At 41.4% G+C, this 23,589-nt stretch overlaps 1 protein-coding gene and 1 long non-coding RNA gene across 4 annotated transcripts in view; both read right to left on the bottom strand.

The window, feature by feature from the left end:
* SLAIN2 (SLAIN motif family member 2) overlaps positions 1–3,640 on the bottom strand; it is an 81,042-nt gene extending 77,402 nt beyond the window's left edge. For 2 of the 3 annotated variants that reach the window (XM_079920384.1, XM_079920385.1), the window contains exon 1: positions 2,996–3,636. In XM_079920384.1, the coding sequence (XP_079776510.1) occupies positions 2,996–3,384 (389 nt within the window). In that variant the 5' untranslated portion in view covers positions 3,385–3,636. Of the gene's footprint in view, positions 1–2,995 lie in introns of all 3 variants that reach the window. The other variant, XM_079920386.1, reaches the window with a different exon arrangement.
* A 415-nt stretch (positions 3,641–4,055) lies between these two features.
* The window catches only part of LOC307186215, a 50,600-nt gene continuing 31,066 nt past the window's right edge, over positions 4,056–23,589 (bottom strand). Inside the window, exon 3 of the long non-coding RNA XR_013828270.1 lies at positions 4,056–4,149. This is a non-coding gene — a long non-coding RNA (uncharacterized lncRNA). The remainder of the gene's footprint in view (positions 4,150–23,589) is intronic.

Genomic DNA, 23,589 nt, shown 5'->3' with positions numbered 1-23,589 from the left:
ACCATCTGTTATTTGATGCTTGGAGAGAGAAGAAGTGTCGTTACCTAAAAAATGATACCTACCTCATAAATGGATAAAAATTAAATGCAATTAAGTGTAAAAATGTTTATAAGTTGCCTGGCATAGACTGACACACTGTGATACACAATAATGTTAGTTCCCTTCTCTAGACTTTTCTGAGTTGTTCTATAAGAGCATTTTTCAAACTGATAATTAGCCATTAATGGGTCACCACATCAGCTCAGTGGGCTGTAACCAGCATTTTTTCCTAAAGAAACAGAACAGAAAACATTAGCGCTTTACCACATATACCAAGTATAGTTTTGTGAAACTTTTGTTTCAATTATTCATAAACATGTGTGTACTAGGCTATGGTATAAAATGTATTTCTTATCATGAAGCTGGGATTGAGAAAAAAACAAAACAAAACCGTGAAAGCCACTGCTGTAAATACAATACTGTTTTCTAAGTGTGTTCTAAAGATACTAGTTCCTTGGGAGAGCAAATAAGTTTAGGAAACAAACCGTACCACTTAGAGACTCACTATATTCAATACATATTAGCATATTTAAAAAGCCCAGCATTAAAGAAATCTGGTGGGTTTTTTTGGTTGTTGTTGTTGAACCTCGTTTTTCCCAGATATATTTGATCTCAGACCCACAATTATTTTTTTCACACAATATCTACTAACACCTTCAGGACTGACATTTTGTGGTATACATTTGGGAAAAAACATTCCTCTAGATGAAAAGGAAGGAAATGGGTATAAGTTATAGAAAGTAGACTTTTAGCTTGCTAAGAAAAACTCTTGACTCTTTAAATCTTTCCCTCACTGCTACTAACACCCACTACCCCTTATAACTTATACTCCATACACATACTCCAAAGCACTTTAAATATGATTTTCAAACTTTCAATTCACACAAATCTTTTCAGAAAAAGCACAGGACATCTATAACATCAAGATATGTAACCAGGATCAAAGTAGTAAGCAGGAATCAATTGGCCAAAAGAAACTTCTGGCATAGTATTTTAAAAGACTTGCTTTACCTGAACAAAAACACTGTGATCAGAAACCAAAGCAGCAAAAGACTTAATCAGCTTCTCCAAGGGGAGTCAATGTGTTCTAAGAATACATAGTCTAAAATGGGCTAATGAGTGCAGCTAATCTTCATTATTATTATGGGCATCATTATCATCATCACTTGGAAGAGGCATGTGATATTAGATGATTCCGACTTCTTTTAAAGTGTATACATACCTAGGATTCCTTTGTAAGGACGTGATTTCACACTAATATGAAAACTGTCACTACCACAGTCAGTTCTAATAATATTTGGTATCACTTGGCAATAAAATAAAGGCTTGACATCATATATTCAAGAGCATCTCTGTAACTCAAACCTTTCTAATTGAGTTACAAATATCTCTGACTCTGCTCTAGCAGTTGTCAGAGCATAAAATGCCCTTCCCACTCTTTCTCCACTCTCAGGCTCCAAAACCACCTCTCCTCAAAGTCTGCCCCAACTAGACTATTATTTTCTTCTCAATTTCTGAGCACTCTCAGTACTTTTTGTCCCTATCACTCTTTTAAGCAATTCACTGTGTATTTCCTAGCTTATTTCTTTATTCCTCCATAAAACTTGGCTCCCAACAAGACCATAACTTCCTTAATGAACAGGGATCAACATTTAAGAACCTCCCTCAAGATCCTGAAAGCACTCACTAAATATTTCTTGATTTAAACAACTAGGTTTAAGAGTAATAGTGGCTAGTCTCACAGAGCTCATATACCAGACCCATGCTAAAAGCATACATGGATTAGCTCACATAATCTTCACAACTCTACAGAGGTAAGAACTATTATCTTCTCCATCAAACAGAGGAAGAAAATGAGGCTCTGATTAACTTGCCCAAAGCTGTACAGCTACTAAGTAGCAGAGCCAGGACCTGAATCCAGGCAAAGCTCTTAACTACCTCAGTACACTCTGTAAGGGTTGCAGCCCTGCGAAACCGGAGTCTATGAAGGATTTCAACCTTACTAAGTTAGAAGTTTCAGTTTCAACAAAGAGCAGAGATACTTTAGCTAAAAATTAAAACTTTAAAAAAGGATAAATTAAGACAAATTAAGAATTTCCCGTTGACATCTTTATGCAATTACAATAAAACATGAGGGAAACTGCCTCTCATGTCCTTTCTATATATGGAAATGATATTACGGTGTGGGTCATAATTTTATCAAGAAGTAGCTTATGACAATACAGTTCGGTTTAGATTTTTAAATACGGCTGTTTTTCTCTGCCCCTAGGATGACATGGAAATGAAAGATAACTGTCACTTCACAGCTTCGAAAAATGCCAGACCCAATTCTTGTTTAAAAAATGAGAGCCAGGGCTCTTGTTCCACCCTTGACTCGTCACACAAAGCAGCACCATCCTCTGCCCTCTTCACACAAAGCAAGCGTCACCCTACTACCCAAGGGGGAGTGCTGCTGATCCACACGGTTTCCCCATCGCCGCCAGAAATGTACCCATCTCCCACGGGTCCAAAACACTGACCGCTGCCCGGACTTAGATTACCCTGGTCTGCTCCGCGCACCGGGTGACACCTCATCACACCCAAAATGCCCAGGCCGCCATCCGAAAGCCAGTATTTCACACAAAGCTGGATCCCTTCCTACAAAGCAGTTTCCCATCTCCGACTCCTCCCACGGCGAGCAGCCCTTCCTAGGCTGTGCCAGACCCCAGACCCCAACGGGGTCCAAAGCTCAGAGGGTCCCCAATCCAGAGGAGAACTAGCTACAAAGGCTATTCCTCTTCCAAGCCTCGAACCCCCAACTCTGGCTGACCGTTCCGCAGCCAAAGCAAGAAAACCATGAATCAGAGAGCGGACCCCGCTACACAAAGCGAGGTGTCTTACCAGGGGGCCCTCGGAAGACGCTCTCCGCCCCCCGGGCCCGTCCCCGCCCAGCTCCGGCCCGGAGCCCCGCGCTCACCAGCTCTCCTCCTCCTCCTCCCAGCCTGACAGGCGCTCCAGCTCCTCGGGCCGCAGCGGCTCCACCTCGTCCAGCAAGCCGCCCTCGCCCGCTGCCAGCAAGGAGGTGGTGTCCCGCAGCTCCTCGCTACTCGTCCGCCTCGGGCCCGACCCGGCCCCGCAGCCCGACTTGGCGCTGAGGCCCAAGGGGAAGCCCCTAGGGGACGCCGCTCCGGAGGAGGGAGTGGACGCGCCGGCCCGAACCGGGCTGCCAGGCCCAAGGGAGCCGGCGCCCTGCACGGCCCCGGAGCGGCTCCTCAGCTGTTCGTTCTGCTTCTCCAGCTTCTTCACCAGCTCCTGCAGCTTCCGCACCTCCTGGTCCGCGTTCACATTGGAGTTAATGTCCTCCATCCCGGCCCCGCCGCCTCGGCCGCCCGCCACCCGCTCAGACTCACAGCGACAGGGAAAGAGCCGGAGGAAAGAGGCGCCGCCGCCACTCACTCTAGCCGAGGCGCCGGCATATATCAGGGCCAGGCCCCACTGCCAGGGTCCCCCCCTGCTCCGGTTCCGACGCGCCGCTGGCCCCAGCCGAGCCGCCTCATCTGCGCCGGCTCCAGGATTGGGGGAGGCGGCGCCAATATCCGGCCTCGGCCGCCATCTTCCCTCTGTCCCTCCGCCCACCTCAGCCCGGCCCCGTCGGTGACCTCAGAGCGTCGGGGGGTGGACCGGCCGGCGGCGGGCGCTGAGAGGACCCGGCGGCGATCTCGCGGAGGGGTGGGGCCACGGGCGAGGCCGGTGGGGCGGGGCTTAAACCGGAAGGGGCGGCCCGGAGCGTCGGCGGAGGCGGGTCGCTGCCCTGGTGGCTGAGAAGAGCGATTACGGCCGCAGGCGGGGCCCGAGGGGAGTGTGGACTTGGCGGCGGGTGGCGCTAAGATTGCAAATCGAGACCCTCCCTCAACCCCGCCTGTTGGCCTTGGATGAGCACCCGCTTCTGGGTCCAGCATCCGAGCCTGTCCTCCCTCCCGGCTGGTTCCCTGGTGGGCGCTCAGCCCGGCTCCGTGGAGAGACAGTTTGCTTCGTCTGTTTGTTCAGCAAATATTTATTCGATGCCTCCTTGAAATAGGAAATTGTCGGGGCTGGCAGGATCCTCAGACCATCTGTGACCCATTTATTCCTCTGAAAATGAGAAAGCAGAATCGCAATGGTTAAGAGAGGTCTAAGGTCAAAATAATAACCATAAATTGTTAAGTGCTTACTACGGGGAGACACTGTGCACTTTGAAGGCATTAACTAGAATAGTTTTCCCGACTTCACTGCAGTTTACTGCACACTGGCACGGAAGCGGCGATAGAAAACTGCTCCTCTCTCAACTTTGTCTGTTAATTGATGCAGAATCTGCTCTTTGTATCATTTTCTTCTGAAAATCTTTTTCATAGTCTTGAAAACAGTTGTGTATTGAAAGTACTTAATAAACGTGTTGACAAATACTGATGAATGCTGAGAGAAGTATGACTAAGAATCTGCCTTCAGTCGCACCCGTTTATAATTCGTACTACTGACAGCAAACAAAACAAAACACCTAAATTCTTTGTTGTGATCACATTAACCGCTCTTGAGTTGTCAGTTGTGAACTACTGGTTTATGTTTGCAGCTTTCCTCTAATTGCCTCCTCCACCCTTTGCTAATAATGATCCAGTCCTATTACATACACCTGGGTGTGGACTCGCATGCCATGTCACTTGCTTCTACCCTTTAGCCTTCCTGTGCTGTATTTTCCTTACTTAGAATGTTCTACGAAATCTGATTCCTTTTCATAAAACTGCTAAATCCGATTCCTTTTCTTAAAACTCATGCTCAAAAAAAAAAAAAAAAAAAAACTCATGCTCACCCATCTAGGAAAATTTTTCCTGACAATTCCACAACGATCTGTTTACTCTAGCATTGCCTGATCAATAGTTTGCAACAGGTGTCTGCACTTTTAAAAATTTTTGCTTCTTTTTCTAAGTCACTTTCAGTTGTTTTTGTGTACCTGATGAAAAGGGACCATTTATTTTAGTTTTTCATGTCTAGTAGAGTGTCTGACACAGTGGACATTGAATATCTGGTTTGTTGAAAGTTATGAGGAATGTAAATTCTGATAGGTCAAGGACCGGATAGATGGTTATTCATAGCAAAAAAATGCATTGAGTATTTTTGACGTTTGCTGACCAATTATAAATAAGTAGGATATCGGGACTTCCCTGGTGGTCCAGTGTGTTAAGACTCCACGCTCCCAACGCAGGGGGCCCAGTTTCCATCCCTGATCAGGAAACTAGATCCTGCATACATTCAGCAACTAGGGGTCCGCATGCCCCAACTAAGAAGTCCGCATGCCACAGTGAAGATCCTGAGTGCTGCAACTAAGACCCGGAGCTGCCTAAATAAATAAGTAGAATATTTTCCTAGCTATGCACACCTAGTCAAAGGATATCTTTGCATCACAATAATTGTATAATCTATATAATGCACATCTAAATATTATTGCTGTCTCTGGCACATCTGAACTAGTCACCAGAGGGTTAAACAACACGGCTGCTTCATGTATAGCACTTTCACTTGCATTTAATAGTTTGTGAAATAGATCCCAACTAGCCAGGTTCTGTAACAAGAACATTTCAAATATATTCCTTGAAAAGAATAGTTCATATAACATTATGAAGTTCATGGGGGCAAGGAGAGGTTGGTGTAATGTGGAAAAATGAATGGAGCATCAGAACACTGGATGGCAGATCCTAGCTATACCACAAATCTGGTACTTAACTTTAATCTCTGATCCTTACACAGGTCATTCTGGCTCTATATTCAAAATATGCCTGAATACTTCCTAGTACCACCACTGGTACAGCTGTAGTTCAAGTTGCCATCTTTTCTTGTGTAGCTTATTGTGGTATTCTCTTAATGGGCTGTTCCACTTTGCTGCTTACAATCTGTGATGCACAGAGCAACCAGATGGTCCTTTGTGTAAGTCAGATCAGGTCACTCCTTTGCTAGGGATCCTCTACTTGATTTCCAACATACTTAAAAATCCCAAATCCTCTCCTTGGCCTAAAAGATTTGATACTTGGCAACTTCTGCAGGTATCTCATTGACTACCCTATTCTTTCCCTCCATCACTCTACTCCAGCCACACTGGCCTTTCTGATGTTCTTCAAACCTGCAAGCATGTTTCTACTTTAGGAACTTTGCACTTGCTATTCCCACTATCTAGGGTCAATTCTTCCTCCACACTGTCACATTACTAACTCTCTCCCTTCATTCAGATCTCAACTCAAATATCACCACCTAAGTTCACTATCCTCATTATTATGACCCTCATAAAATAGCATCCCTATCATTCCCCATCCTCTTAGCCTGTTTCGTTTTTCCTCAGACACATCATCTATTTCTTCCTTTGTTTATTGCCTATCTCTCCCCAGTAGAATGTAAACTGTGTGAAAACAGGATTCACTGATGTATCCTTGGTGCTTAGAATAGTGCCTACTGTGTGGTAGGTGTTCAGTAAATGTTGAATGAATGGATGGATTTAGGTCGAGTGAATTTCAGATAAATGCATTTATTATGTCTCAAATCATTAAAGTGGAGATTCCTAATAATGTTGAATGGTTGATTTTCTTAATTATATTTTCCTCTTTCCAAAGAGCAATATGTCACACTACATATGTCATCTTCAAAACTAGGTCATTCTTCACATCCTGAATGCCAACAGCCCTTAAGAATTGCTGAGGAGAGAAAGTCTTAGGTTCTCACTGAGACGTATAAGGACAAGAATACTTCCATTCCATCCTAAACCTGTCTTTCTCTTTCGGGTTAACTACAATTCTCTGGTGACTCAGAAGTGTTACAGCATGTTTTTGTTTTGTTTTGTTTTGTTTTTACAGCATGTTTTTTAAAAGTCACTCTAAAAGTGACTCTCAGGTAGACATGAGGAGTAAAGCTAGGAGGTGTCTGCAGTATGCACAATTATCCCAACTGGCTCTTCAGGTGTTGTCTTTTTTGATAAGCTTGCTTTGTTCCTGGACGAAGGAGTTGCTTTTTTTCTAAGCAGGTGTGTCCCTTTCCATAACTTGTTTCTACTTGTATGTTACCTCTTGGTGAAGCTCCTGACAAAGTGGAAAATATTACAACCACTAAAAGTATTTAAGTAAATAAACTATTACTCAATGGCTTAAAGGTATTTAGCAATCCTAAACAAAGATGTGTGTGTGTGTGTGTGTGTGTGTGTGTGTGTACGGGTGCGCTCATATGAGCACATGCCCAAAAGGAATTTAGAAATTGCTAGGCACTTACAGAAATATTTGCATTTGTTTAAAAAATGCTCCAATTCTTTGAAGAAAGCTTTGCTATCCAGTACATTTATTTTGTCTTCACAGGCACACACTGCACCAGTCATTTCCTACATGTTCTTTCTCACCTATTCCTCACCAGCATTCTTCCCAGAGATCTATCTCCCTCTGGTCTATCAAGAGGGCTCTTCTTTACTGTCTTGGCACATGCAACTTTAAGGAGGAATCTCAAGAACTTTAAAGGCTATGTGTATAAGAAATTCTGAATTGAAATCTTGGGGACAAAAAGAAGAGGGGCACAGGATTTGAACCTAGAATTTTTCCAGTCAGCATCGATCAAATCTTAAAGTTATGGGATGCCTCAAAAGTGACCATAATGGCAGGCATCACTTCCTTAAGAAAGTCCTCCGGCCAAGGGTGGCCCCCTATCACACTGTTGGGGGTATGTATTATATTGATGTAAAATGGGAAGGTCCACGATAAGGGCAGAGGTAAACAGGCTCTCAGACTCTTAGAAGGCTGCCGTCTTAACCCCAAATGGAACAATACCTAGTCTCCCACCTTTTTGTGGTAGCAAGAGGGAGGGTAAGATTGTTAAATAAAATTTATTATTTCCTCCTTTCTTTAAGTAGTATATCAGATAGTGAAGTTGGAAAAGTAGAATATGAACCACTTCTGGATATCCATGATGTTCTAGAGAACCTACCGTTCAAGGATAGGAGAAAACTTAAGAATCATCTAAATCTCCAAGTTGATACAAGTCACAGTAATCTAAGATTTTAAATATATTATTCTGAGTATTGACTTAGAGATGCTAGAGAGATAATAGGCTATGAACAGAGGCTTGTATTAGGCTAAAGTGAATTAAGGTGTCATAGAGATATTTATACAGTTACTCTTCTATCTAAGAAGTTGTAGAGAATTCCATTCCTGAGTCTTTGGGATACTCCTGGAATATTACACAGACAGAAAGACATAATCAACTATTCAATTTGCTGAAGCACATCCAGAAATTTCCTTTCTTATTCATCATCACACAGACAGAAAGACATAATCAACTATTCAATTTCCTGAAGCACATCTAGAAATTTCCTTTCTTATTCATCATCATCCTTATGTAAACAAAGTTATATGTACCCTGGAAGTGTAATTCTGTAAATATCTAGGTCTTTTTGAATTAGCCCAATAATAATAGTAGCTAACAATTATTGACCACTTTTATGATATGTAATAATGCATTTAAAACTCACAATTGTCCTTTGAGGCAGCAGCTATTAGTATCATCATCTCCATTTTACAAATGAGGAAACTGAGACAGAAATGTTAAATAATTTCCCAGAATCCCATAGCCAGGAAGTAGTAGAGCTGGTTTTGAATACAGGTGGTCGGACTTCAGAATCCGCACTCATAATCTCCAATAGTTCATGACCAAGATGAGTTCTCCATTGCTCTCCTTACAAGAATATTGATACCTCAGTCAGCTACCATCTGGAGTGGGAATTGGCAGCAAGGGTTATTGCTTTTTTTTTTTTTTGCGGTACACGGTCCTCTCACTGTTGTGGCCTCTCCCACCGTGGAGCACAGGCTCCGGACGCGCAGGCTCAGCGGCTATGGCTCACGGGCACAGCCACTCCGCAGCAAGTGGGATCTTCCCGGACCGGGGCACGAACCCGTGTCCCCTGCATCGGCAGGTGGACTCTCAACCACTGCGCCACCAGGGAAGCCCAGGGTTATTGCTTTTATGATACCCAACAACTTGATCCTCTTGCTCTAAGAGCAAGTTTGCCAGTTTTGAAGTCTCAGCACCTCTGCGACTCAACAAATTGAAACAATCTTTTCCTTAGAGAGGGAAGCAATTCCTTTATCTCTTGCTCAAAAGACTTCCTAGTAGGCCATTTACTCCGATAGTACTCCAGATACTCCAGAGAGGTGGGCGGAAGAGTCCTGAAGACCATGTCCCTCCCACCCCCTGTCAGCAGTTTACTAAGATGAAGCTTCAGCATCTGAGCTTCTTACTGGAAAGGCTGATAGACTAGTCCAGCTTGTAGGAGTTTTATGGGGAAGAAGCTAGCAGAGGGAGTCTTTTACCTAGGGCAGTAATATTACCCCACAATCAATAAAGCAGGAAGATTTAAAGGTCAGAATTTAATGGCAGGAGTTCTAGGCTTATACATGAAAGAAGGAAAAATTGAACTGGCCCTGAAACAAGCGAGACAAACGCAGATATCAAAAGACAAAGTGTAGAGCCAGGGAAACAGATGAGAATAGGAGGAATGGTCTCAACAGTAGATGAGAGGGGTGATTCTCTGCTAAAACTAAGTGGTTGCAGGCTTTTTAGCAGGTTGTGTGGGCGGAAGAGTTGCATTTAAAGGTCCAGTGATGCTGCTGCCTGTCTGGGTTGTGAGTTTCTAGTCTTGGGACACACTGGTAACCAGATATGTTGGACTAGGGCCTGCTCTTCAGAGCTCCCTGATGCACAGGAGTCCACCATTGTGTCGATCTGTAAACAGATTCCATCTCCCCAAAGTTCCTGGAAACCAGATAGCTCTCATCTCACATCTGCACTCTAGTCTAGAGAAATGAGGGTAGGGTGTCGGGCGGGGAAGAGATGAGTAGTAGGGCATGGCACAGGTGGTTCCCCTGTTATCAGTGGGTATGGTTTCCTTCAGATAGGGCACCTGCACATGAAGAGGTGGCTCTCAGTTCAAACAGAGCTGCTCTGTCTGTCGGCATGGTTGTCTACCCCAGCATTATGGAAGACTTGTTTCCTCTTTTCTACCATCACCATTCTCCCAAATCGATGGCACTTTCACTATTGCCGGTTTTTGCAGCCCCCGTCAGTTGATCAGGAGGTGTGGCCAGGTATTCAGGCAACCTTCAGTCACACACAGCTGTCAGTTCGCAGTTCTGCTTCAGCATCCTCTGGTCCTTCAATACTGGACCCAAATTATGACGTGATATCTTTGTAAACAACTCTTGAGAAAACCACCAAAATTCTGCTGTGCATTGGCAGCAGGACAGACCATGGTGCTGCTGGCAATGATACTGGCAGGGAGAGGGTATGTATTCTATGGGATAGCAGGGCAATGCGTATTGCTTTCAAAGATGGGATTGCAGGGTGCGTGGAAGGCGATAAATTTCTCAACCTCTCCACCCGGCAGGATAAAAGAGATGCTCTTCTACTTCTCCACCACAGATGCATTCAGAGCTACATCATAAAGTTGCACAAGGTCCCCTCCAAGAGTGGGCGTAGCCTATTAGACTCCAGGCAGATAAAACAACTCCTCCTGCACTTAAGTCAAAAGGCTGATAAAGGCCACCACCTCCACACAGAAGCGGATGTGCTCCCTGAGCACAGTAATGTAGTTGCCAGATCTTCCACATGACTGTAGTAATGGGCTTGGCTCTGGAGCCTTATATTTGGGCAAGAACATTCAGTCATCCCTTGAAGGGTCAGCCCAGCAATTAACCAGCCAGGATTAGTACCATGAGCAGAGAATATGGGCAGGAGCTATGTGAGAAGATCCCTAATGATGGGCTAGAGGGCTCCAGGCTCATTTTTACTGGGTCAGTCTAGCTTAAAGCCACAAAGTTCAGACAGTCCTTTCCCTGACCTCTAAACAAATGCTAAATATCACACCTGTTTTTCTTATAGTTTCTTAGAATTCTTCCATTCAACTCTTCAGTTGACATGGGATTTATTCTGGTGGGTTGTGTGAGGCATATCTCTAAATGGACAGTTTTATATGGGGCATTGTCGTATGCTGGATTATACTCTATGTATTTATTTGGTCACTGTTACTAGTTCAAGGTACACTGTGAAAGGCCAGAGATGATAAAGGTCATAAGGACTGTGCTCCTTGCTCTGGAGCAGCTTATTGTCCAATTAAGGGGATGAAATGTACACAAGATAACAATACATACAAAGAACCATGTGAGCCATATGGACAAGAGAGAATATAAGGGCTTTTTTGGTGTGTTTGTTTTTCCTCTGATTTTTTTTTTTTTTGAGAGTATTAAGGGAATAGAAGTGGAGTCTTTCGCTTGAGATAATAAGAGCTTTCCCAGAAGAAGTGTGATTTCAGATGGGCCTTCAGGGATAGGTAGCTATTTTAATCTTGACTTGTTGGTTGCAAAGAACAGAAAACCACTTGAATAATCTCCATTTAATCTCATCTCACTTGTAAGAATTGATTCCAAAAGGAAACTGGAAAAAAATATGAACAGAAATATGCACAAGGCAGTTTACTATTTTTATGCCATTATCTGTAATATCAAAAGACTGAGAGCAACCCCGATGTTATCAATATGGGACTAGTTGAGAAAATCATGAAGCATCCACACAATGGAGGACTAAGCCTCAATAAAAAGGAACGAGAAAGATATCCATATGTCTCCAAGATAACTGGTTCAGAATGGTGCTTAGTGTCAACAGCAGGAGGGATATAAGATATATACATATATGCTTATATATGTACAAAAATATACATATAAATAAAAAATAAACAATGGAAGCCTAAACCAAAAATCGATTTAAAAAAATGGTGACCCAATGAGGAAGGAGGAAACAGAGTGAAGGGCAAAGAAATTGTGAAATAAACTTCATATTTTATGGCAAGACAAGAAAAATTTAAACATGAAAAGAATTTTCTCTGCCCTTTGGCCTCCTCTCTCCCCTCACTGTGTGCGGTGTATCTGCATGGTGCCTCAACCACAGCTCCCCATCAGCAGAAATACCTGCTCAACCATGAAGAGCAACATTCTCCTAGCACCAGCTAGACAACTCCTTTAAAGATTACATTCCTCGTTGATCTTTCATGATCCGCCACTGTGTACTTGCAGATCTGGATTGTGTAAACTGTCAATAATACATCATTTAATGTACAGCCTTCTGTCTCAAAAAATTTTCATAACTGTACTTTAACTTCTAATAGGTGGAACAGTTCTCAGAGCTTTCTGAGGAGCTGTTCCCAGGTTATAATCCTCAATTTGGCTCAAATAAAAATTTCCATTTCTTTTTTAGATTGATTGATTAATTTTTCATCAACAAAATACAATTTATCTTGAATTTATCTTGTAACATGCTTTTGACTTTGGAACCATGTAAATATTGACATGCTTAAGAAAAAAATTAAAAGTAAAAAAGGGGAGATATTAAAAAGTTGTATCATACAAAAATAAACTCAAAATGGATTCGAGACCTATGTGTAAAACTGGACCCTATAAAACTCTTAGAGGAAAACATAGGAAGAACACTCTTTGACATAAATCACAGCAAGATCTTTTTTGATCCACCTCCTAGAGAAATGGAAATAAAAACAAAAATAAACAAATGGGACCTAAAGAAACTTAAAAGATTTTGCAAAGCAAAGGAAACTTCAAACAAGACGAGAAGACAACCCTCAGAATGGGAGAAAATATTTTCAAATGAAGCAACTGACAAAGGATTAATCTTCAAAATTTACAAGCAACTCATACAGCTCAATATCAAAAAAACAAACAACCCAATCCAAAAATGGGCAGAAGACCTAACTAGACATTTCTCCAAAGAAGATATACAGATTGCCAACAAACACATGAAAGGATGCTCAACATCACTAATCACTAGAGAAATGCAAATCAAAACTACAATGAGGTATCACCTCACCCGGGTCAGAATGGCCATCATCAAAAAATCTACAAACAATAAACGCTGGAGAGGGTGTGGAGAAAAAGGAACCCTCCTGCACTGTTGGTGGGAATGTAAATTGATGCAGCCACTATGGAGAACAGTATGGAGGTTCCTTAAAAAACTAAAAATAGAAATATCATATGACTCAGCAATCCCACTACTGGGCATATACCCTGAGAAAAACCATAATTCAAAAAGAGTCATGTACCACAATGTTCATTGCAGCACTATTTCTATTAGCCAGGACATGGAAGCAACCTAAGTGTACATCAACAGATGAATGGATAAAGAAGATGTGGCACATAAATACAATGGAATATTACTCAGCCATAAAAAGAAATGAAATTGAGTTATTTGTAGTGGGGTGGATGGATCTAGAGTCTGTCATACAGAGTGAAGTAAGTCAGAAAGAGAAAAACAAATACCTTATGCTAACACATATATATGGAATCTAAAAAAAAAAAAAAAAAAGGCTCTGAAGAACCTAGGGGCAGGACAGGAATAAAGATGCAGACATAGAGAATGGACTTGAGGATACGGGGAGGGAGAAGGGTAAGCTGGGAAGAAGTGAGAGAGTGGCATTGACATATATACACTACCAAATGTAAAATAGATAGCTAGTGAGAAGCAGCCCCATAGCACAGGGAGATCAGCTCTGTGCTTTGTGACCACCTAGAGGGGTGGGATAGGGAGGGTGGGAGGGAGACGCAAGAGGGAGGGGGTATGGGGATGTACGTATACATATAGCTGATTCACTTTGTTATACAGCAGAAACTAACACAATGAAAAGCAATTATACTCCAATAAAGATGTTAAAAAAAATTTTAATAATAATAACAGCAAAAAGATAAATTGTATTACCTATAAAACCAAATTATCTTCCAGTTATCACTTGAGATATTAATATTAAAAAATTGCTATCGTATTAAGAAGCAGTCAGAAATGATGAAGCCAAAACATGTAAGAGAAATAAGCATTACAGTTGTGCATCATGTGTGCTCATTTATTTTGAAAAAACAAAAAAGATTTTTCTGGATATTATAATGCTAGTGGTATATGTCAACTATTAAAAAATCTAATGAGTAAAAAAAAAAATGTTGTATTATAACATTGGAGAGTAGGTAATACAGTGTGGCCAGGCCACTTGAGGAACAGAACTCTAAAGTAAGAAACCAAGGAAATGTCCTCCATCTCCTTTAATGAGTCATTCATTTATTTATCCAACATATTTATTGAGCACGTACTATGTACCAGGAATTATTCTAGGCAATGGGCATAGAGCAAAAAAATCAGAGGAAAAAGACCTTACTTCACGGAGCTTACATTTGACTGATGGGTGACAGACAATAAACACATAATTAAAATGTAGAGTATGCCATATGATGACGGTGCTATTGAGAAAAATAAATCAGAGAAGAGAATAAGGAATGTGGGCAGGGGTGGTATTGAATTTTTAAATAGTGTGGTTAGAGAAAGCATTGCAGAGAAGATGACATTTGAGCAAAGGTCTGAAGGAGGTGAGAGAGCAAGACATGCAGGTAACTTAGGAAGAGCATGCCAACAGAATAGCAAGTGCAAAGGCCCTGAGGCAATAATGTGCCTGGCTTCAAGGAAGAACAACACCTATGTGGCTAAACTGGAGTGAGTGATGGGGAGAGTCTTGGAAGATGAAAGTCAGAGGGATGGAAGAAAGAGTCTATAGGACCTACTAGGCTCTTGTAAAGACTTTGGCTTTTACTCCAGCTAAAATGAGAAGAAAAGGGAAGATTTTGAGCTGAAGAGTGACACGACCTGATTTACATTTTAACAAGAGCCCTCTCTTCTCTGCTTCTTGCGTGTTTGCCAGTTGCTCCATTCCCCTAATTCTCTCTCAAAACTTCTGCCTACTCATGGCTTGTGAGTTCCCTTCACAACATCAGTTTACATGTGGGTTTTTGTTTGGTGTTGTAACAACTGTTGACATTTGTGTGCCTACTGTGACCTAATCACTCAGTCTCTCAGTGTCTCAGTTCCAGATTCTTGGGTGACATAATATTAGACTCACGTATTATTAGGCTAAGATTAGTCCACTGTGGGAGAACAAGATGAGGTGGGGGTGGGGGCAGAGGTGAACAGAATCCTATAGCATTTCCAGGAAGGGATTATGGGCAGAAAGGCAATAGTTAGCACATCAACTTCATCAGGTACCTCAAATATTTTGGGTTTTCAAGGAATACATAACAGGGCTTCCCTGGTGGCTCAGTGGTTAAGAATTCGCCTGCGAACGCAGGAGACACGGGTTCGAGCCCTGGTCCGGGAAGATCCCACATGCCATGGAGCAACTAAGCCCATGCACCACAACTGCTGAGCCTGTGCTCTACAGCCCGCGTGCCACAACTACTGAGGCCTGCATGCCTGGATCCCGTGCTCCGCAACAAGAGAGGCCACCACGGTAAGAAGCACGCCGCAAGGAGGACTGGCCCCCGCTCACCGCAACTGGAGAAAGCCTGTGAGCAGCAATGAAGACCCAACGCAGCCAAAAAGAAAGAAAATAAAATAAGTAAATTAAAAAAAAAAGAATATATTCAGTTTTATAAAAGATAATATGTAATTTGTTCTATTTAAATTTTCTATTACAGATTAACTCTACTGCTAAATATAGCTGAAATAAATTCTAGTTTCTCTTGGGTTAGAAATGGGACCAACAAGGGGAAAAAGAAAATATATTTTCTTAAATTTCAGAGATAGACAACAAAAAAGTACTAACACTAAGTTAGAGGAAATGGTGCTTCTAAGTATTCGTCTTTCATTAAGATTGAAAATCTTGGTTCTATAATTGATTTGTGGACCATTTTCTAATTTAGCGAATATTTAAGCACTCAATTGCTATGCTAAGTTCTCTATAAAGTGAATTAAACTGGTTAATTCAGTATTTTATGGTTTCATCATCTAAGACATACGTATCAATAAGTGTAACTGAAGAAACAGCAAATAAATCATTGATTTGTTTACAAACTACCATTCCATAATCACTGATTGGAGATAAATCATAGAATAAGGTTACTCTGATAGCTGGTTTATTTCCTAAGACTATATGAGTTCTGGGTAACCAGAATTTCAAATTCATGTACAAACATAATTTTAAAAATCTGAAATGGTCATGAGGGATTAAATGAGGGCATTTAAGTCCCTTAGTACTGCCTTGAATTTCTTTTAAAGACAGCTATAAATGCTCCAAGTTTTGTTTTTATTCATACAGAATCAGAGTAGTTCAGATTCCCTTAAGCAGGAAAAACATAAAACCATACCCTTCTTGACCCTTTGCCACAATCTACTCTTTATTTATTTATTTTAAAAATATTTATTTATTTGGCTGCACTGGGTCTTAGTTGCGACACACGGGATCCTCGTTGCCGCGTGCAAGATCTTCGTTGCGGCATGTGGGATCTTTAGTTGTTGCATGCGAACTCTTAGTTGTGGAAGTGGTATCTTTAGTTGCAGCATGCAAACTCTTAGTTGTGGCATGTGGACCAGGAATTGAACCGAGGGCCCCTGCATTGGGAGTGCGGAGTCTTTAGCCACTGGACCACCAGGTAAGTCCCCACAGTACACTCTTCGGAAAAAGAAAATTTAAAAAGTGAAATTAGTTTTAAAGAATTATTTCAAATGCATCATTGCCAGGAATTTAAATTGTTCTCCTCCATACCAATTGTTGTGAAAACACATTAATATTGTTTTCAAAATATTCTATACCTTTTGGGAAGAGTTTTTTTTTTTTTTTAAGAAAAACAGGTTCTACAGGACTTCCCTGGTGGCGCAGTGGTTAATAATCTGCCTGCCAATGCAGGGAATATGGGTTCAATTCCTGGTCCAGGGAGATCCCACATGCGGCAGAGCAACTAAGCCCGTGCACCCCAACTGCTGAGCCTGCGCTCTTGGGCCTGCGTGCCGCAACTACTGAGCACGCGTGCTGCAACTACTGAAGCCTGCGCGCCTAGAGCCCATTCTCTGCAACAAGAGAATCCACCGCAATGAGAAGCCCTTGCACTGCAACGAAGAGTAGACCCCGCTCGCCACAACCAGAGAAAGCCCGGGCGCAGCAACGAAGACCCAACGCAGCCAAAAAAGAAAAAAGAAAAATAATTTCTAATGGTAAGGTTCTATAAGATAAAAACTAGTAAATATTCCCTGAATTCATTTGTAAAAAGTGCTAAACTTATTCCCACAACCATTCTAAAAGCTACCACGGTCCAGAGATTTTGGTGGATGTCTGTTATTTTTTGGGGCTTAGGGCATCCTGTCCCCCTCACCTGCCTGGTGGGAGCCATTTCTCCCTGGATCTCTTGCATTTCTGCATATCTTGTGAGTGAGGCACTGCCACTCTTGTTCTGGATTATCTTTTCAAGGATGTTAATACAAAAAACAACCTTGGAATATAAAGATAATGTCTCTTTGTAGCAAAAAAGCAGGTTTGTTTATGATCCAATATAATAAAAATAATGTTTACTCCCAGGGCCAAGGTCAGGCATGCATCCTGCCCGTTATAAAAGATTTGGGTTCCCTAAACTTGGAGTTTCTCACCTGCAACACAACACACTGGGTGTGTAAGCACCACCTGGCTCTCTTCATGTTGCCCTGTGGGAACTGGAGCTCAGAACCAGTGCAAAGGCTGATACTCTGGCTACTGCTATGGGTATGAATGATATATTGTTCTTTGTCTCTGACTCAGGAACCTTCTGTCTTCTGCCAGAATGTAACGGTGGCAGGCTAACTTGTTAGCTTGCATGTAGGGTAAAATCCCCAGGTTCCCTACAGTACCCGAACTCCTGTGTTGAGTTCTTTCCTAAGACACATCTGTACCTTTGCCCTTCAGCTTCCTGAGAGAATCCTGTATCTGCATCTTTTTTTTTTTTTTTACATCTTTATTGGAGTATAATTGCTTTACAATGGTGTGTTACTTTCTGCTTTATAACAAAGTGAATCAGTTATACATATACATAGGTCCTCATATCTCTTCCCTCTTGCGTCTCCCTCCCTCCCACCCTCCATATCCCACCCCTCTAGGTGGTCACAAAGCACCGAGCTGATCTCCCTGTGCTATGCGGCTGCTTCCCACTAGCTATCTATTTTACGTTTGGTAGTGTATATATGTCCATGCCACTCTCTCACTTTGTCCCAGCTTACCCTTCCCCCTCCCCATATCCTCAAGTCCATTCTCTAGTAGGTCTGCATCTTTATTTCCATCTCTGTATCTGCATCTTAAATGGGCTTCCTTTACTTGTAAACAAAATAGACCTGATGCGACCAAGAAAATCTGTTTCTTTTTGAAAATTGAACAATAGGGGGAAATATTCAAGTGGTTTTCTAAGTGCTTTCATTCAACAAATCTTTATTGAGCCATTCCAGGTATTTTGCTGTATGCTGGGGCTATAATAGTAAGTAGCGTGTGGTTCATAGAGGTTTAATTCTCATAAGAGAAACAGCCTAAAGTATAAGTAAAGCAACACATAATAGTTGCAAATTGTGAGAAGTGTTGTGAAGAAAATGAAAAGGAGATGAAGGAAGGGAAAAAAAGGGAGGTTGCTTTACAAAAAGTGATTGGAAAAGGTGACTTTGTGAGAGGCATATTTAAGCTGAAATGTGAAGAATGAGAAGGCAAAAGATAGGTACAAATTGAAGGAACAGTAAGTGCCAAAGCCTTGAGATGGGAAGCGCTTAGGAAATGTGAAAATTGAAAGAAGAACAAATGTGAATAAATGTAGTGAGGAATGGGAAGAATGCCAGGTGGGGACTTAGGCCAGATTCAGGCATTTACTCCGTGTACAATAGGAAGCTATTGGAGAGTCTTAGGCATTTAAGTGATAGGACCCAATTTACATTTAAGAAAACAAGTTTTGCTGTTGTGTGTGGGATAGGCTGGAGGAAAGCAAAAGTGGAAGCAGAGAGGCCAGTTAAGAGTTTGTTGCTTTGTCCAGGAGAGAAATTATGGTGGCTGAGAACAAGTGGTAGCAGTAGAGATAGAGAAAGTGGATTCTGTGTACTGGGGAGACTGGGACAGTGGATGTGGATGGGGGTGGCAACCTGGGGGAATGGTGGGTGGGGAGGTTTGGGGCTGTAGAGATCAAGATTGCCATTTGGGGCTATGTTTAGTTGTATATTTCTGTGCAATGCCCAAGGGAAGATATCAGGTTGGCCATTGGAAATTGGAGCCTAGAGTTAGATGTGAGATATAAATTTGAGGGTCATCAACAGATACATGGTATATGGTCCCAGGATCATAATTTCCAGGATATGGTGCCTACTCTCCCCAAATTGGGGCATGCAGGAACTTCTGAATCTCCTGCAAACCATCCACAGAACATGAAGCGCTGGGAGCACCATCTCCAGATTTCTCTCTGCCTAATGGTGCCACCATTACTATTTTTTTTTTCTATTATGGCTATTCCAGGTTGGTGAGGGTCTTCCTGTAAGGTGGCCTCCTCCCAGAGACCCTGACAGAAAGGTGCCTTTGATTTCAGCCTCTACCTCAACCTACCTGGAGGGTTTTTACTGACATAGTTTAATGGGGTAGAGTTCTGGGTCCTTTCTCAGAATTATATCTATCCATGTTCATGTCTGTAACCTAAAATAACATTCCCAGGCTTCCCTGGTGGCGCAGTGGTTGAGAGTCCGCCTGACGAAGCGGGGGACACGGGTTCATGCCCCAGTCCGGGAAGATCCCACATGCGGCGGAGCGTGAGCCATGGCCGCTGAGCCTGCGCTTCCGGAGCCTGTGCTCCGCAACGGGAGAGGCCACAACAGTGAGAGGCCCGCGTACCGCAAAAAATAAAATAAAATAAAATAAAATAACATTCCCTCCCTCTCCCCCATGCATAAGTGTTTATTCTTTAAAGACTTTTTAAAAACAGTGGAGGTAGACGCAAGAGGGAAGACATATGGGAACATGTGTTTATGTATGACTGATTCACTTTGTTTTAGAGCAGAGGCTGACACACCATTGTAAAGCAATTATACCCCAATGAAGATGTTAAAAACAAAAAACAGTGGGGGTTTTTTTGGACATATAAGTTACGTACTCTAACATTCACCCATTTTAGGTTTATAATTCAATGAATTTTAATAACTCACAAAGTAATATACAAAGTTGTGCAACCATCATCACCGTCCAGTTGTAGAATATTTCCATCACCCCCTAAAAATCTTCTGTGCCCATTGGCAGGCACTTTGTTTCCTCTCCCATGGCTCCAGGCAAACACTAATCTATTTTAGGCACTTTTTTGGCCTTTTTTTAGACATTTCACATAAATGGAATCATACAATATGTGGTCATTTCTGTCTGGCTCCTTCTACTGAGCATAATGTTTTTGAATTTCATCTGAGTTGTAACATATATCAACATTTCATTGCTTTTTTATTGCTGAATTTCCTTCCTTTGTATGGATATACAACATTTTGTTTATCCATTTGCTTGCTGATGGCCATTTGGGTTGATTTTGGCTATTATGAATAACGCTGCAGAAATAACGTTCTTATTCACCAACCTCATTGTGTTGTTGAAAGAATTACATAATTTTTTTTTATTGAAGTATAGTTGATTTACAATGTTGTTGCAATCACTGCTGTACAGCAAAGTGACTCAGTTATACACACATATACATTCTTTTTTTATATTCTTTTCCCTTATGGTTTATCACAGGATATTGAATATAATTCCCTGTGCTATACATTAGGACCTTGTTGTTTATCCATTCTAAATGCAACTGTTTGCGTCTACCAACCCCAAACTCCCAGTCCATCCGTCTCCCTCCCCCGCCGTCCTTGGCAACCACAAGTCTGTTCTCTATGTCTATGAGTCTGTTTCTGTTTTGTAGATAGGTTCATTTGTGCCATATTTTAGATTCCACATATAAGTGATGTCACATGGTATTTGTTTTTCTCTTTCTGACTTACTTCACTTAGTATGATAATCTCTAGTTGTATACGTATTGCTGCAAATGTTCTTTTTAATGGCTGAGTAGTATTCCATTGAATATATGTGCCACATCTTCTTTATCCATTCATCTGTTGATGGACATTTAGGTTTTTCCATGTTTTGGCTATTGTGAATAGTGCTGCTATGAACATAGGGGTGCATGTATCTTTTTGAATTATAGTTTTGTCCAGGTATATTCCCAGGAGTGGGATTGCTGGATAATAAGAATTACATAATTTTTAAAAATTGTGGGTTAAGGGTATGATTTGGGGTGAATTTTCCTCTATTTTCCAATTTTTGGGGGAAATTTGGTTACACTGTGTATATAGTTTTAAAGCTAAACTTTATTTATTTGATTTAAAATTTATCATGAAATAGTTTAGCCATACACAAAGGCATAAGGATTATAATTAAAAAAATCATGTACCTACCACAGCTCAAGAAATAGATGTGGGAAATTCCTCTGGGAATTCCCTGGTGGTCCAGTGGTTAGTACATGGCGCTTTCACTGCCGGGGCCTGGATTCAATCCCTGCTCAGGGAACTAAGATCCCGCAAGCTGCACAGTGCAGCAAAAAAAAAGAAAAAAAAAAGAAATAGCTCTTTGTCCAGGAGATAACTGCTATCATTAATTTGTATTTTCATTCACATTCATATCTATGTGCTTTTACATGTATACATTCTTACAAAATACCCAGTATTTTCTGCATGATTTTAGACTGAAGATACACTGTATGAAAAATAATGGTACTATGTATTCTTCTCAGTACTTTAGTACTCACTCATTTTTCTTTTCATAATAACCACATTAAGCAGAACAATTATTATCCCCATTTCACAGAGAAGGAAACTGAGGCCAAGATGGGTTAAGTCACTTGCCAAGGTCACACATGTAGTAAATAGTGGAGATGGGTTTGAATTCAGGAGTCTGACTCCAGAGTATCTGCATGACTAAGCCACACTGTTTCAAATACTGTTATATTGTTATACTATGTTTCTTTTGCAACCTGCTTTCCCCTTCATCAACATTATATTTGCAAGATTCCTCCATAATGATACAGGAAGCCATAGTTCAGTCCTTTTCATTACAGCACAGTATTTTGTTCAATCAATAGGCCACAATTCAGTTATTTATTCTACTATTAATAGAGATTATAACCAACAATACTGCAAGTACATTCTTGCACAGGTCTCCCTGTGCATATATGCAAGAGTTCTAGGATATATATCTATGGGAAGGATTTCTGGGTCACATGGTATGTGCATCTTCAAACTAACTAGATATTTCCAATTATTCTCCATAATGGATATCATTTTACTTTATCAGCTTGTAAAAAATTCTGCTGTCTCTGGTTACAATATAAAAAATAACCAAGCACTACAAGAAAGTGGAGTAATATGTCAAGAAAGGTGACAAGAAATGGAAGTTAAACAGAATAGTATAGTAACCCAAATCTGCCATTTATCAATTCAACTATATTCAACACTTGGATCTTCCCTGAAAAGCATGAATGTGATGTATTACTATAAATATTAAAATCCCTGAATTCTTTCCAGAGGAAGGAGTGAATAATGTTAAAGTGGAGCACCTTCACAATCCAGTGTTTCATTGACCCCCTCTTTTCCTTAAACATTGCCATAGGTTTCCTCTCTACTAGTCTGAAACATGTTGCTTTATTTTATACTCACAATCATGTAGTACTAAAGGGTTGAAACTCTCTTTCACATACAGATACAGATATAATATAGAGATATAGGTCTCAAGTAAGTTTTCTCAGTGAAGAACTTGTAAAGTTGTAAGCAAACAACATGTTTACTGTAAGAAATTTTAGTCCAATTGTTTGATAATTTACATGAGCTTTAAAACACTGCATAAGAAAAATTCTTATATAAAAGAAATATAAGCAAACTTTGGAAGGTAACTATTCTTTTCAAAATATTTTACCTTAAGATTCCTTTCAGGGACTTCCCTGGTGGTGCAGTGGATAAGAATCTGCCTGCCAATGCAGGGGACACGGGTTTGAGCCCTGGTCCGGGAAGATCCCACACGCTGCAGAGCAACTAAGCCTGTGTGCCACAACTACTAAGCCTGTGCTCTAGAGCCTGCGAGCCACAACTACTGAGCCCACGTACCACAACTACTGAAGCCCGTGCGCCTAGAGCCCGCACTCTGCAACAAGAGAAGCCACTGCAATGAGAAGCCCGTGCACAGCAACGAAGAGTAGCCCCCGCTTACCACAACTAGAGAAAGCCTGTGCGCAGCAACAAAGACCCAATGCAGCCAATAAATAAATAAATAAATAGATAGATAGATTTAAGAAAAGATTCTTTTCAAAAGCTTTCTCCCTTATGCATTAAAGTAGAATCAAATGCAGTTTGCTTCTAAATTAAGAGCACTATACTGCTTCCTCTGCAGCTTGGAGGGACATCAAGGATGATGCCTTTCAGGTATAGAGAAGGGGGGAGGATTAGCAGGAGTGCAGGGTGGGAGGAGAGAGAGAAAGCCTCCAAAACACAAGCTCATGGAAGATTGTAAACACTGCACTTTTATCCTTCAGGCCAGCTAGGCACCTTAATCCATTTGTCTTGTCCCCCTACCCACCATGCTCTCTGAAACTGCCTCACTTTCTTCTATGCTCCTCTTTCACTAGTCTCTCCTCCTTTGTCCTATTG

This window comes from Stenella coeruleoalba, assembly GCF_951394435.1.
Source record: "Stenella coeruleoalba genome assembly, chromosome: 4".
Classification (NCBI taxonomy): Eukaryota; Metazoa; Chordata; class Mammalia; order Artiodactyla; family Delphinidae; genus Stenella; species Stenella coeruleoalba.
The sequence above is the reverse complement of the archived record's forward strand: the minus strand, read 5'-3'. Positions and strand labels throughout refer to the sequence as shown.